The following is a 19,090-nucleotide window of genomic DNA, read 5'->3' on the forward strand; positions in this document are numbered from 1 at the left end:
TAAACACTACACCATTCACACACACTCTGTAATTAAACACCACACCATTCTCACACACTCTGTAATTAAACATCACACCATTCTCACACACACTGTCTGTAATTAAACATCACACCATTCTCACACACTCTGTAATTAAACATCACACCATTCACACACTGTCTGTAATTAAACATCACACCATTCTCACACACACTGTCTGTAATTAAACACCACACCATTCACACACTCTGTAATTAAACACCACACCATTCACACACACTCTGTAATTAAACACCACACCATTCTCACACACACTGTCTGTAATTAAACATCACACCATTCTCACATACTCTGTAATTAAACATCACACCATTCTCACACGCTCTGTAATTAAACACCGCACCTTTCACACACTCTTTAAATAAACATCACACCATTCTCACACACTCTGTCATTAAACATCACACCATTCTCTCACACACTGTCTGTAATTAAACACCACACCATTCACACACTCTGTAATTAAACATCACACCATTCACTCACTCTGTAATTAACCACCACACCATTCACACACTCTGTAATTAAACATCACACCATTCACACACTCTGTAATTATACATCACACCATTAACACACTGTCTGTGATTAAACACCACATCATTCTCACACTCTGTAATTAAACACCACACCATTCACACACACTCTGTAATTAAACATCACACCATTCTCACATACTCTGTAATTAAACACCACACCATTCTCACACACTCTGTAATTAAACACCACACCATTCACACACACTCTGTAATTAAACACCACACCATTCACACACTCTGTAATTAAACACCACACCATTCTCACACACTGTCTGTAATTAAACATCGCACCATTTTCACACACACTGTCTGTAATTAAACATCACACCATTCTCACACACTCTGTAATTAAACATCACACCATTCTCACATACTCTGTAATTAAACATCACACCATTCTCACACACTCTGTAATTAAACACCACACCATTCACACACACTCTGTAATTAAACACCACACCATTCACACACGAGTAATTAAACATCACAGCATTCACACACTCTGTAATTAAACACCACACCATTCACACACACTCTGTAATTAAACATCACACCATTCACTCACTCTGTAATTAAACACCACACCATTCACACACTCTGTAATTAAACATCACACCATTCACACACTCTGTAATTAAACATCACACCATTCACACACTGTCTGTAATTAAACACCACACCATTCCCCAACTCTGTAATAAACACCACACCATTCACACACACACTGTAATTAAACACCACACCATTCTCATACACTCTGTAATTAAACATCACACCATTCTCACATACTCTGTAATTAAACACCACACCATTCTCACACACTCTGTAATTAAACACCACACCATTCTCACACACTCTGTAATTAAACACCACACCATTCTCACACTGTCTGTAATTAAACACCACACCATTCACACACTCTGTAATTAAACATCACACCATTCTCACATACTCTGTAATTAAACACCACACCATTCTCACACACTCTGTAATTAAACACCACACCATTCTCACACACTCTGTAATTAAACATCACACCATTCTCACACACTCTGTAATTAAACATCACACCATTCTCACACGCTCTGTAATTAAACACCACACCATTCACACACACTCTGTAATTAAACACCACACCATTCACACACTCTGTAATTAAACATCACAGCATTCACACACTCTGTAATTGAACACTACACCATTCACACACACTCTGTAATTAAAAACCACACCATTCTCACACACACTGTCTGTAATTAAACATCACACCATTCTCACACACTCTGTAATTAAACATCACACCATTCTCATATACTCTGTAATTAAACATCACACCATTCTCACACACTCTGTAATTAAACATCACACCATTCACACACACTCTGTAATTAAACACCACACCATTCACACACTCTGTAATTAAACACCACACCATTCTCACACACTGTCTGTAATTAAACACCACACCATTCACACACTCTGTAATTTAACATCACACCATTCACACACTCTGTAATTAAACATCACACTATTCACACACTCTGTAATTAAACATCACACCATTCACACACACTGTTATTAAACATCACACCATTCACACACTGTCTGTAATTAAACATCACACCATTCTCACACACTCTGTAATTAAACATCACACCATTCTCACACACACTCCCTGTAATTAAACATCACACCATTCACACACACTGTAATTAAACATCACACCATTCACACACTCTGTAATTAAACATCACACCATTCTCACACACTCTGTCATTAAACATCACACCATTCTCTCACACACTGTCTGTAATTAAACACCACACCATTCACACAGTCTGTAATTAAACATCACACCATTCACACACTCTGTAATTAAACACCACACCATTCACACACTCTGTAATTAAACATCACACCATTCACACACTCTGTAATTAAACATCACACCATTCTCACACTCTGTAATTAAACACTACACCATTCACACACACACTCTGTAATTAAACATCCCACCATTCACACACTCTTTAATTAAACACCACACCATTCACACGCTCTGTAATTAAACACCACACCATTCACACACACTCTGTAATTAAACACCACACCATTCACACACTCTGTAATTAAACATCACAGCATTCACACACTCTGTAATTGAACACTACACCATTCACACACACTCTGTAATTAAAAACCACACCATTCTCACACACACTCTGTAATTAAACATCCCACCATTCACACACTCTTTAATTAAACACCACACCATTCACACGCTCTGTAATTAAACATCACACCATTCTCACACACTCTGTAATTAAACACCACACCATTCTCACACACTCTGTAATTAAACATCACACCATTCTCACACACTCTGTAATTAAACATCACACCATTCACACACACTCTGTAATTAAACACCACACCATTCACACACTCTGTAATTAAACACCACACCATTCTCACACACTGTCTGTAATTAAACACCACACCATTCACACACTCTGTAATTTAACATCACACCATTCACACACTCTGTAATTAAACATCACACTATTCACACACTCTGTAATTAAACATCACACCATTCACACAGACTGTTATTGAACATCACACCATTCACACACTGTCTGTAATTAAACATCACACCATTCTCACACACTCTGTAATTAAACATCACACCATTCTCACACACACTCTCTGTAATTAAACATCACACCATTCACACACACTGTAATTAAACATCACACCATTCACACACTCTGTAATTAAACACCACACCATTCTCACACACTCTGTAATTAAACACTACACCATTCTCACACACTGTCTGTAATTAAACACCACATCATTCCCACACTCTGTAATTAAACACCACACCATTCACACACTCTGTAATTCAACATCACACCATTCACACACTGTCTGTCATTAAACACCACACCATTCACACACTCTGTAATTAAACATCACACCATTCACACACTCTGTAATTAAACATCACACCATTCTTACATACACTGTCTGTAATTAAACACCACACCATTCACACGCACTCTGTAATTAAACACCACACCATTCTCACACACTCTGTAATTAAACATCACACCATTCACAAACTCTGTAATTAAACACCACACCATTCTCACACTTTGTAATGAAACACCACACCATTCAAACACACTGTAATTAAACCTCACACCATTCACACACTCTGTAATTAAACACCACACCATTCTCACACACTCTGTAATTAAACACCACACCATTCTCACACACTCTGTAATTAAACACCACACCATTCTCACACACTGTCTGTAATTAAACACCACACCATTCACACACTCTGTAATTAACCACCACACCATTCTCACACACTCTGTAATTAAACATCACACCATTCACACACTCTGTAATTAAGCATCACACCATTCACACACTCTGTAATTAAACATCACAGCATTCACCCACTCTGTAATTAAACACCACACCATTCACACACACTCTGTAATTAAACACCACACCATTCTCACACACTCTGTAATTAAACATCACACCATTCTCACACACACTGTCTGTAATTAAACATCACACCATTCTCACACGCTCTGTAATTAAACACCGCACCTTTCACACACTCTTTAATTAAACATCACACCATTCTCACACACTCTGTCATTAAACATCACACCATTCTCTCACACACTGTCTGTAATTAAACACCACACCATTCACACAGTCTGTAATTAAACATCACACCATTCACACACTCTGTAATTAAACACCACACCATTCACACACTCTGTAATTAAACATCACACCATTCACACACTCTGTAATTAAACATCACACCATTCTCACACTCTGTAATTATACATCACACCATTCTCACACTCTGTAATTAAACATCACACCATTCACGCACTCTGTAATTAAACATCACACCATTCACACACTGTCTGTAATTAAACACCACACCATTCTCACACTCATGAAATTAAACACTACACCATTCACACACACACTCTGTAATTAAACATCCCACCATTCACACACTCTTTAATTAAACACCACACCATTCACACACTCTGTAATTAAACATCACACCATTCTCACACTCTGTAATTATACATCACACCATTCTCACACTCTGTAATTAAACATCACACCATTCACGCACTCTGTAATTAAACATCACACCATTCACACACTGTCTGTAATTAAACACCACACCATTCACACACTCTGTAATTTAACATCACACCATTCACACACTCTGTAATTAAACATCGCACCATTCACACACTCTGTAATTCAACATCACACCATTCACACACTGTCTGTAATTAAACATCACACCATTCTCACACACTCTGTAATTAAACATCACACCATTCACACACTCTGTAATTAAACATCACACCATTCACACACTGTCTGTAATTAAACATCACACCATTCACACACTGTCTGTAATTAAACATCACACCATTCTCACACATCTCTCTGTAATTAAACATCACACCATTCACACTCACTGTAATTAAACATCACACCATTCACACACTCTGTAATTAAACACCACACCATTCTCACACACTCTGTAATTAAACACCACACCATTCTCACACTGTCTGTAATTAAACACCACACCATTCACACACTCTGTAATTAAACATCACACCATTCTCACATACTCTGTAATTAAACACCACACCATTCTCACACACTCTGTAATTAAACACCACACCATTCTCACACACTCTGTAATTAAACATCACACCATTCTCACACACTCTGTAATTAAACATCACACCATTCTCACACGCTCTGTAATTAAACACCACACCATTCACACACACTCTGTAATTAAACACCACACCATTCACACACTCTGTAATTAAACATCACAGCATTCACACACTCTGTAATTGAACACTACACCATTCACACACACTCTGTAATTAAAAACCACACCATTCTCACACACACTGTCTGTAATTAAACATCACACCATTCTCACACACTCTGTAATTAAACATCACACCATTCTCATATACTCTGTAATTAAACATCACACCATTCTCACACACTCTGTAATTAAACATCACACCATTCACACACACTCTGTAATTAAACACCACACCATTCACACACTCTGTAATTAAACACCACACCATTCTCACACACTGTCTGTAATTAAACACCACACCATTCACACACTCTGTAATTTAACATCACACCATTCACACACTCTGTAATTAAACATCACACTATTCACACACTCTGTAATTAAACATCACACCATTCACACACACTGTTATTAAACATCACACCATTCACACACTGTCTGTAATTAAACATCACACCATTCTCACACACTCTGTAATTAAACATCACACCATTCTCACACACACTCCCTGTAATTAAACATCACACCATTCACACACACTGTAATTAAACATCACACCATTCACACACTCTGTAATTAAACATCACACCATTCTCACACACTCTGTCATTAAACATCACACCATTCTCTCACACACTGTCTGTAATTAAACACCACACCATTCACACAGTCTGTAATTAAACATCACACCATTCACACACTCTGTAATTAAACACCACACCATTCACACACTCTGTAATTAAACATCACACCATTCACACACTCTGTAATTAAACATCACACCATTCTCACACTCTGTAATTAAACACTACACCATTCACACACACACTCTGTAATTAAACATCCCACCATTCACACACTCTTTAATTAAACACCACACCATTCACACGCTCTGTAATTAAACACCACACCATTCACACACACTCTGTAATTAAACACCACACCATTCACACACTCTGTAATTAAACATCACAGCATTCACACACTCTGTAATTGAACACTACACCATTCACACACACTCTGTAATTAAAAACCACACCATTCTCACACACACTCTGTAATTAAACATCCCACCATTCACACACTCTTTAATTAAACACCACACCATTCTCACACACTCTGTAATTAAACATCACACCATTCACACACTCTGTAATTAAGCATCACACCATTCACACACTCTGTAATTAAACATCACAGCATTCACCCACTCTGTAATTAAACACCACACCATTCACACACACTCTGTAATTAAACACCACACCATTCTCACACACTCTGTAATTAAACATCACACCATTCTCACACACACTGTCTGTAATTAAACATCACACCATTCTCACACGCTCTGTAATTAAACACCGCACCTTTCACACACTCTTTAATTAAACATCACACCATTCTCACACACTCTGTCATTAAACATCACACCATTCTCTCACACACTGTCTGTAATTAAACACCACACCATTCACACAGTCTGTAATTAAACATCACACCATTCACACACTCTGTAATTAAACACCACACCATTCACACACTCTGTAATTAAACATCACACCATTCACACACTCTGTAATTAAACATCACACCATTCTCACACTCTGTAATTATACATCACACCATTCTCACACTCTGTAATTAAACATCACACCATTCACGCACTCTGTAATTAAACATCACACCATTCACACACTGTCTGTAATTAAACACCACACCATTCTCACACTCATGAAATTAAACACTACACCATTCACACACACACTCTGTAATTAAACATCCCACCATTCACACACTCTTTAATTAAACACCACACCATTCACACACTCTGTAATTAAACATCACACCATTCTCACACTCTGTAATTATACATCACACCATTCTCACACTCTGTAATTAAACATCACACCATTCACGCACTCTGTAATTAAACATCACACCATTCACACACTGTCTGTAATTAAACACCACACCATTCACACACTCTGTAATTTAACATCACACCATTCACACACTCTGTAATTAAACATCGCACCATTCACACACTCTGTAATTCAACATCACACCATTCACACACTGTCTGTAATTAAACATCACACCATTCTCACACACTCTGTAATTAAACATCACACCATTCACACACTCTGTAATTAAACATCACACCATTCACACACTGTCTGTAATTAAACATCACACCATTCACACACTGTCTGTAATTAAACATCACACCATTCTCACACATCTCTCTGTAATTAAACATCACACCATTCACACTCACTGTAATTAAACATCACACCATTCACACACTCTGTAATTAAACACCACACCATTCTCACACACTCTGTAATTAAACACCACACCATTCTCACACTGTCTGTAATTAAACACCACACCATTCACACACTCTGTAATTAAACATCACACCATTCTCACATACTCTGTAATTAAACACCACACCATTCTCACACACTCTGTAATTAAACACCACACCATTCTCACACACTCTGTAATTAAACATCACACCATTCTCACACACTCTGTAATTAAACATCACACCATTCTCACACGCTCTGTAATTAAACACCACACCATTCACACACACTCTGTAATTAAACACCACACCATTCACACACTCTGTAATTAAACATCACAGCATTCACACACTCTGTAATTGAACACTACACCATTCACACACACTCTGTAATTAAAAACCACACCATTCTCACACACACTGTCTGTAATTAAACATCACACCATTCTCACACACTCTGTAATTAAACATCACACCATTCTCATATACTCTGTAATTAAACATCACACCATTCTCACACACTCTGTAATTAAACATCACACCATTCACACACACTCTGTAATTAAACACCACACCATTCACACACTCTGTAATTAAACACCACACCATTCTCACACACTGTCTGTAATTAAACACCACACCATTCACACACTCTGTAATTTAACATCACACCATTCACACACTCTGTAATTAAACATCACACTATTCACACACTCTGTAATTAAACATCACACCATTCACACACACTGTTATTAAACATCACACCATTCACACACTGTCTGTAATTAAACATCACACCATTCTCACACACTCTGTAATTAAACATCACACCATTCTCACACACACTCCCTGTAATTAAACATCACACCATTCACACACACTGTAATTAAACATCACACCATTCACACACTCTGTAATTAAACATCACACCATTCTCACACACTCTGTCATTAAACATCACACCATTCTCTCACACACTGTCTGTAATTAAACACCACACCATTCACACAGTCTGTAATTAAACATCACACCATTCACACACTCTGTAATTAAACACCACACCATTCACACACTCTGTAATTAAACATCACACCATTCACACACTCTGTAATTAAACATCACACCATTCTCACACTCTGTAATTAAACACTACACCATTCACACACACACTCTGTAATTAAACATCCCACCATTCACACACTCTTTAATTAAACACCACACCATTCACACGCTCTGTAATTAAACACCACACCATTCACACACACTCTGTAATTAAACACCACACCATTCACACACTCTGTAATTAAACATCACAGCATTCACACACTCTGTAATTGAACACTACACCATTCACACACACTCTGTAATTAAAAACCACACCATTCTCACACACACTCTGTAATTAAACATCCCACCATTCACACACTCTTTAATTAAACACCACACCATTCACACGCTCTGTAATTAAACATCACACCATTCTCACACACTCTGTAATTAAACACCACACCATTCTCACACACTCTGTAATTAAACATCACACCATTCTCACACACTCTGTAATTAAACATCACACCATTCACACACACTCTGTAATTAAACACCACACCATTCACACACTCTGTAATTAAACACCACACCATTCTCACACACTGTCTGTAATTAAACACCACACCATTCACACACTCTGTAATTTAACATCACACCATTCACACACTCTGTAATTAAACATCACACTATTCACACACTCTGTAATTAAACATCACACCATTCACACAGACTGTTATTGAACATCACACCATTCACACACTGTCTGTAATTAAACATCACACCATTCTCACACACTCTGTAATTAAACATCACACCATTCTCACACACACTCTCTGTAATTAAACATCACACCATTCACACACACTGTAATTAAACATCACACCATTCACACACTCTGTAATTAAACACCACACCATTCTCACACACTCTGTAATTAAACACTACACCATTCTCACACACTGTCTGTAATTAAACACCACATCATTCCCACACTCTGTAATTAAACACCACACCATTCACACACTCTGTAATTCAACATCACACCATTCACACACTGTCTGTCATTAAACACCACACCATTCACACACTCTGTAATTAAACATCACACCATTCACACACTCTGTAATTAAACATCACACCATTCTTACATACACTGTCTGTAATTAAACACCACACCATTCACACGCACTCTGTAATTAAACACCACACCATTCTCACACACTCTGTAATTAAACATCACACCATTCACAAACTCTGTAATTAAACACCACACCATTCTCACACTTTGTAATGAAACACCACACCATTCAAACACACTGTAATTAAACCTCACACCATTCACACACTCTGTAATTAAACACCACACCATTCTCACACACTCTGTAATTAAACACCACACCATTCTCACACACTCTGTAATTAAACACCACACCATTCTCACACACTGTCTGTAATTAAACACCACACCATTCACACACTCTGTAATTAACCACCACACCATTCTCACACACTCTGTAATTAAACATCACACCATTCACACACTCTGTAATTAAGCATCACACCATTCACACACTCTGTAATTAAACATCACAGCATTCACCCACTCTGTAATTAAACACCACACCATTCACACACACTCTGTAATTAAACACCACACCATTCTCACACACTCTGTAATTAAACATCACACCATTCTCACACACACTGTCTGTAATTAAACATCACACCATTCTCACACGCTCTGTAATTAAACACCGCACCTTTCACACACTCTTTAATTAAACATCACACCATTCTCACACACTCTGTCATTAAACATCACACCATTCTCTCACACACTGTCTGTAATTAAACACCACACCATTCACACAGTCTGTAATTAAACATCACACCATTCACACACTCTGTAATTAAACACCACACCATTCACACACTCTGTAATTAAACATCACACCATTCACACACTCTGTAATTAAACATCACACCATTCTCACACTCTGTAATTATACATCACACCATTCTCACACTCTGTAATTAAACATCACACCATTCACGCACTCTGTAATTAAACATCACACCATTCACACACTGTCTGTAATTAAACACCACACCATTCTCACACTCATGAAATTAAACACTACACCATTCACACACACACTCTGTAATTAAACATCCCACCATTCACACACTCTTTAATTAAACACCACACCATTCACACACTCTGTAATTAAACATCACACCATTCTCACACTCTGTAATTATACATCACACCATTCTCACACTCTGTAATTAAACATCACACCATTCACGCACTCTGTAATTAAACATCACACCATTCACACACTGTCTGTAATTAAACACCACACCATTCACACACTCTGTAATTTAACATCACACCATTCACACACTCTGTAATTAAACATCGCACCATTCACACACTCTGTAATTCAACATCACACCATTCACACACTGTCTGTAATTAAACATCACACCATTCTCACACACTCTGTAATTAAACATCACACCATTCACACACTCTGTAATTAAACATCACACCATTCACACACTGTCTGTAATTAAACATCACACCATTCACACACTGTCTGTAATTAAACATCACACCATTCTCACACATCTCTCTGTAATTAAACATCACACCATTCACACTCACTGTAATTAAACATCACACCATTCACACACTCTGTAATTAAACACCACACCATTCTCACACACTCTGTAATTAAACACCACACCATTCTCACACACTGTCTGTAATTAAACACCACACCATTCTCACACTCTGTAATTAAACACCACATCATTCACACACTCTGTAATTAAACACCACACCATTCACTCACTCTGTAATTAAACACCACACCATTCACACACTCCGTAATTAAACATCACACCATTCACACACTCTGTAATTAAACATCACACCATTCACACACACACTGTAATTAAACACCACACCATTCTCATACACTCTGTAATTAAACACCACACCATTCTCACACTGTCTGTAATTAAACACCACACCATTCACACACACTCTGTAATTAAACATCACACCATTCACACACTCTGTAATTAAACACCACTCCCATTCTCACACACTCTGTAATTAAACATCACACCATTCTCACACACACTGTCTGTAATTAAACATCACACCATTCACACACTCTGTAATTAAACATCACACCATTCACACACTGTCTGTAATTAAACATCACACCATTCACACACTGTCTGTAATTAAACATCACACCATTCTCACACATCTCTCTGTAATTAAACATCACACCATTCACACTCACTGTAATTAAACATCACACCATTCACACACTCTGTAATTAAACACCACACCATTCTCACACACTCTGTAATTAAACACCACACCATTCTCACACACTGTCTGTAATTAAACACCACACCATTCTCACACTCTGTAATTAAACACCACATCATTCACACACTCTGTAATTAAACACCACACCATTCACTCACTCTGTAATTAAACACCACACCATTCACACACTCCGTAATTAAACATCACACCATTCACACACTCTGTAATTAAACATCACACCATTCACACACACACTGTAATTAAACACCACACCATTCTCATACACTCTGTAATTAAACACCACACCATTCTCACACTGTCTGTAATTAAACACCACACCATTCACACACACTCTGTAATTAAACATCACACCATTCACACACTCTGTAATTAAACACCACTCCCATTCTCACACACTCTGTAATTAAACATCACACCATTCTCACACACACTGTCTGTAATTAAACATCACACCATTCACACACTCTGTAATTAAACACCACACCATTCTCACACTGTCTGTAATTAAACATCACACCATTCACACACTCTGTAATTAAACATCACACCATTCACACACTCTGTAATTAAACATCACACCATTCTCACACTGTCTGTAATTAAACATCACACGATTCACACACTCTGTAATTAAACATCACACCATTCACACACTCTGTAACTAAAGATCACACCATTCACACACTCTGGAATTAAACCTCACACCATTCACACACACTCTGTAATTAAACATCACACCATTCTCACACACACTGTAATTAAACATCACACCATTCTCACACTGTCTGTAATTAAACATCACACCATTCACACACACTGTAATTAAACATCACACCATTCACACACTCTGTAATTAAACACCACACCATTCACACACTCCGTAATTAAACATCACACCATTCACACACTCTGTAATTAAACATCACACCATTCACACACTGTCTGTCATTAAACACCACACCATTCACACACTCTGTAATTAAACACCACACCATTCTCACACACTGTCTGTAATTAAACACAACACCATTCACACACTCTGTAATTAAACATCACACCATTCACACACTCTGTAATTAAACATCACACCATTCACACACTGTCTGTAATTAAACACCACACCATTCTCACACTCTGTAATTAAACACCACACCATTCACACACACACTGTAATTAAACACCACACCATTCTCATACACTCTGTAATTAAACACCACACCATTCTCACACTGTCTGTAATTAAACACCACACCATTCACACACACTCTGTAATTAAACATCACACCATTCACACACTCTGTAATTAAACACCACTTCCATTCTCACACACTCTGTAATTAAACATCACACCATTCTCACACACACTGTCTGTAATTAAACATCACACCATTCACACACTCTGTAATTAAACACCACACCATTCTCACACTGTCTGTAATTAAACATCACACCATTCACACACTCTGTAATTAAACATCACACCATTCACACACTCTGTAATTAAACATCACACCATTCTCACACTGTCTGTAATTAAACATCACACGATTCACACACTCTGTAATTAAACATCACACCATTCACACACTCTGTAATTAAAGATCACACCATTCACACACTCTGGAATTAAACCTCACACCATTCACACACACTCTGTAATTAAACATCACACCATTCTCACACACACTGTCTGTAATTAAACACCACACCATTCACACTCTGTCATTAAACATCACACCATTCTCACACACTGTAATTAAACATCACACCATTCTCACACACTGTTATTAAACATCACACCATTCTCACACTGTCTGTAATTAAACATCACACCATTCACACACTCTGTAATTAAACATCACACCATTCACACACACACACGCTATCTGCAGTTAAACATTACACCATTCACACACACAGTCTGTAATTAAACATAACAGCATTCACACACTGTCTGTAATTAAACATCACACCATTCACACACTGTCTTAATTAAACATCACATCATTCGCACACTGTCTGTAATTACTTATCTCACCAGTCACACACACTGTCTGTGATTAAACATCACACCATTCACACACTGTCTGTAATTAAATATCACACCAGTCACACACACTGTCTGTAATTAAATATCACGCCATTCATGCACACTGTATCTATATAAATATCACACCATTCACCGACACACTGTCTGTAATTAAACAACACACCATTCACACGCTGTGTAATTTAACATTACACCATTCACACACACAAGCTGTCTGTAATTAAACATTACACCAGTCACACACTGTGTAATTTAACATTACACCATTCACACACACACACTGTCTGTAATTAAACATCTCACCATTCAGACGCACACACTGTCTGTAATTTTACATCACACCATTCACACACACGCACTCTCTCTAATTAAACATCACATCATTCACACGCACATTGTCTGTAATTAAACATCACATCATTCACACACTTTATAATTAAACATCACACCATTCACACACTCTGTAATTAAACATCACACCATTCACACACACATTGTCTGTCATTACACATCACACCATTCACACACACACTGTCTGTAATTACACATCACACCATTCACACACACTGTCTGTAATTAAACAGCACACCATTCTCACACTCTGTAATTAAACATCACACCATTCACACACACACTGTCTGTATATAAACATCACACCATTCACACACACACTGCCTGTAATTAAACATCACGCCATTCACACACACTGTCTATAATTAAACATCACACCCTTTACACATACTGTAAATGCGTAAACATCACACCATTCATACACAAACTGACTGTAGTTAAAGATCACACCATACATACATACACGCTGTCTAATTAAACATCACACCATACACACACACACACGCTGCCTGTAATAAAACATCACACTATTCACACAGACTCACTGTCTGTAATTAAACATCACACCATTCACACACTCACGCATTGTGTGGAATTAACCATCACACCATTCGCACTCACACACACTATCTGGAAGTAAACATCACACCATTCACGCACATACTGTCTCTATATAGCATCACACCATTCACACACACTGACTTGAATTAAACATCACACCATTCACACACGCGCACTGTCTCGAATTAAACATCACACCATTCACACACGCACACTGTCTCGAATTAAACATCACACCATTCACACACGCACACTGTCTCGAATTAAACATCACACCATTCACACACGCATACTGTCTCGAATTAAACATCACACCATTCACACTGTCTCGAATTAAACATCACATATTCACACACATACACTGTCTTGAATTAAACATCACATATTCACACACGCACTCTTTCTCGAATTAAACATCACTCCATTCACACACGCACACTGTCTCGAATTAAACATCACATATTCACACACGCACACTTTCTCGAATTAAACATCACACCATTCACACACGCATACTGTCTCGAATTAAACATCACACCATTCACACATGCACACTGTCTCGAATTAAACATCACATATTCACACACATACACTGTCTTGAATTAAACATCACATATTCACACACGCACTCTTTCTCGAATTAAACATCACTCCATTCACACACGCACACTGTCTCGAATTAAACATCACATATTCACACACGCACACTTTCTCGAATTAAACATCACACCATTCACACACGCATACTGTCTCGAATTAAACATCACGCCATTCACACACACTGTCTGTAATTAAACATCACACCCTTTACACATACTGTAAATGCGTAAACATCACACCATTCATACACAAACTGACTGTAGTTAAACATCACACCATACATACATACACGCTGTCTAATTAAACATCACACCATACACACACACACACGCTGTCTGTAATAAAACATCACACTATTCACACAGACTCACTGTCTGTAATTAAACATCACACCATTCACACACTCACGCATTGTGTGGAATTAACCATCACACCATTCGCACTCACACACACTATCTGGAAGTAAACATCACACCATTCACGCACATACTGTCTCTATATAGCATCACACCATTCACACACACTGACTTGAATTAAACATCACACCATTCACACACGCGCACTGTCTCGAATTAAACATCACACCATTCACACACGCACACTGTCTCGAATTAAACATCACACCATTCACACACGCACACTGTCTCGAATTAAACATCACACCATTCACACACGCATACTGTCTCGAATTAAACATCACACCATTCACACATGCACACTGTCTCGAATTAAACATCACATATTCACACACATACACTGTCTTGAATTAAACATCACATATTCACACACGCACTCTTTCTCGAATTAAACATCACTCCATTCACACGCACACTGTCTCGAATTAAACATCACATATTCACACACGCACACTTTCTCGAATTAAACATCACACCATTCACACACGCATACTGTCTCGAATTAAACATCACACCATTCACACATGCACACTGTCTCGAATTAAACATCACATATTCACACACATACACTGTCTTGAATTAAACATCACATATTCACACACGCACTCTTTCTCGAATTAAACATCACTCCATTCACACACGCACACTTTCTCGAATTAAACATCCCTCCATTCACACATGATCCCTAATTGTACAATAAATAATTTGCAGAAACCCTATATTTATACTTTGAAGTGTTTACACACACTGCCCCTCCACTTCCTGTTCTTTTAAAACCTTCGTGGTTGCTGAATAATATTTGCTTATTTTCTCTTTTCCAATGTTGCTCACCCTCCAACCCACTTCCCCTCTCTCCATTTGCCTCCTGTACTTACGTCCTATCTTCCTTCTTTCTTCTCACCACTGAACCTCTTTTGCAACTTTCCCCTCCTTCTCCCTTTTCTCCCATCTTTTCCTCATTCCTTCCCTTTATCCCGGCAATCCTTCCTCCCCCACTTTCTCTCTCCTTTTTTCTTTCCTCTGATATTCTCACTTCCCCTCTCTGAGGGCCCCCACTCTCTTCCATTCTCCCTTGGCCTTGCCCCCATTCTCTCCCTCCCTCTCCGCGTCCCCCCTTCACTAATGTCACTCATTCCATCCTTCTGCTCTTTTCGCTTGCGTGTGACTTTCCATCTCTTTTCCGCCACTGCTTCACCACCCCCTCCACCGCATTTCTCTCTCCTCCATCCCGTTCTCACTTTCGCTCATCACTCTTTCACTCTCCTATCTCATCCACCTCTCCCATTCCCTACATTAGGGTCGGAAGCCAGGATACTTCTCCTTTCTGGATCCCTTCTCTCCTGCGGTCTGGCTCTTTATGCTGCTGGGTTACCTGGCAGTCAGCTGTGTTCTGTTCCTCGCAGCCAGGTAAGTTCTTAACCTGTCACACCCTCGCAGACTTAAAGGCCTGTCTCTGAACAACACTCTCCCTGCTGGTACAAAAATAATTGTAGCTTTACTGGGATGCTGGTCTTTAACTCGAGGGGAGGGGGGGATATTGGGATGCACTGGGTTGATGGTTCTGTTTGAGCTGTACAGACCTCTGGTTAGACCACAGTTGATGTAATTGTTCAGTTTCCAGACTTCAAAACCCATAACAGTGCAAATTCCCCAGGTTGACACCACGGCTCAAAGGGTTCGTGTGAGAGGACAAATTGCACTGCTTGGTTTGTTTTCCCTCGAACAAAAAAGGTTATTGAGGCTTTTAAAATGGTAATATAGTGTACCAGTCACAAATTGTGAATTTTGTTATTGCCCTTGATCAAAATATCATTCTGTGTGAGCTGTGCGCATTTCTTTACCCGCAAAGTGGTGTTTCCAAATTTAAATAATTTTCAGCAGCAACCTTCAGTGAATTTATTTGCTGTGGCACTTTTGCCTCCGAAGGGTTTGAATGCAATGTCTTGCTCGCACTATCATACTCAAAGATACCGATGGGGTGGAAAGACCTTGCAATTCCAACTTCAAATGATTGATGCCTCTTTCGTAGGAGGCCTGAATTGCTGCAGCTGGAGTGGAGGTTGGATTTAAAAGGGAGGATTCTCACTAGGCTGCGTGGTTTCTTACAGTGTAATCGTCAGGGGTTCAGCCTCAGCTGAACTTGAGCTTTGTGCAGTTTGGAAGGGAGAGTGGGGGGAGGGAAATGATTCATTTTCCCTAGTTCAAGGTTTAACTGCATTGACTTGGGTACATTGGTCTTGAGGCTGGCTTTCCCATGGTGCTTTGCATGGCTTTTCTCTGATCACAACAGCTTCCGCTGTAACCTTTATAAAGCAGGTACAAGCATGGCTGGATCAACCATGTGTTTTAAACGTCTTCCCCAAATAAGACAGTGGATTGGGTCACATCCTCCTTGTTTTGGGATGTTGGGAGCGATCATATTCATCGCCATTTTCACTTCAACCTCAGAAAAAAGGATCTGGGGTTGTTCATATCTGAACAAGGTATTTGCTCGCATTTCAAGACTTATCTAGAGCCAAGTTTGCCAACGTCACAAGATGTGTTGTCAGCCATTTTATAAACTGTCGCGTCCATTTTTATTTGAACACCGCTTTTAATCTTGCGGGTCGGAATTCTTCTGCTGTTTGGTGGTTCTCTGACTTCCCGGTGGCATGGGGCAGCTTCAATGGGAATCCACTGGCAATGGCGGGAATAGATGACCCTGCCCGTAACATTTTCAAGCCTATACAGATTGAACAGGTTGGGTCTATGCTCCTTGGAGTTCAGAAGAATGGGAGGTGATATGATTGAAACATATAAGATTCTTATGGGGTTCGGCAGGGCGGGCGTTGGGAGGATATTCCCACTCATCAGATTGTGTCAGACCAGAGGGT

At 38.7% G+C, this 19,090-nt stretch overlaps 1 protein-coding gene across 1 annotated transcript in view; it reads left to right on the forward strand.

The window, feature by feature from the left end:
• LOC140387102 (glutamate receptor ionotropic, kainate 5-like) overlaps positions 1 to 19,090 on the forward strand; it is a 150,364-nt gene that overhangs the window by 51,566 nt on the left and 79,708 nt on the right. Inside the window, exon 3 of the mRNA XM_072470110.1 lies at positions 17,515 to 17,624. Coding sequence (XP_072326211.1) covers positions 17,515 to 17,624 — 110 coding nt within the window. The remainder of the gene's footprint in view (positions 1 to 17,514; positions 17,625 to 19,090) is intronic.

The sequence above is a fragment of the Scyliorhinus torazame genome, chromosome 12, assembly GCF_047496885.1.
Source record: "Scyliorhinus torazame isolate Kashiwa2021f chromosome 12, sScyTor2.1, whole genome shotgun sequence".
Lineage (NCBI taxonomy): Eukaryota > Metazoa > Chordata > Chondrichthyes > Carcharhiniformes > Scyliorhinidae > Scyliorhinus > Scyliorhinus torazame.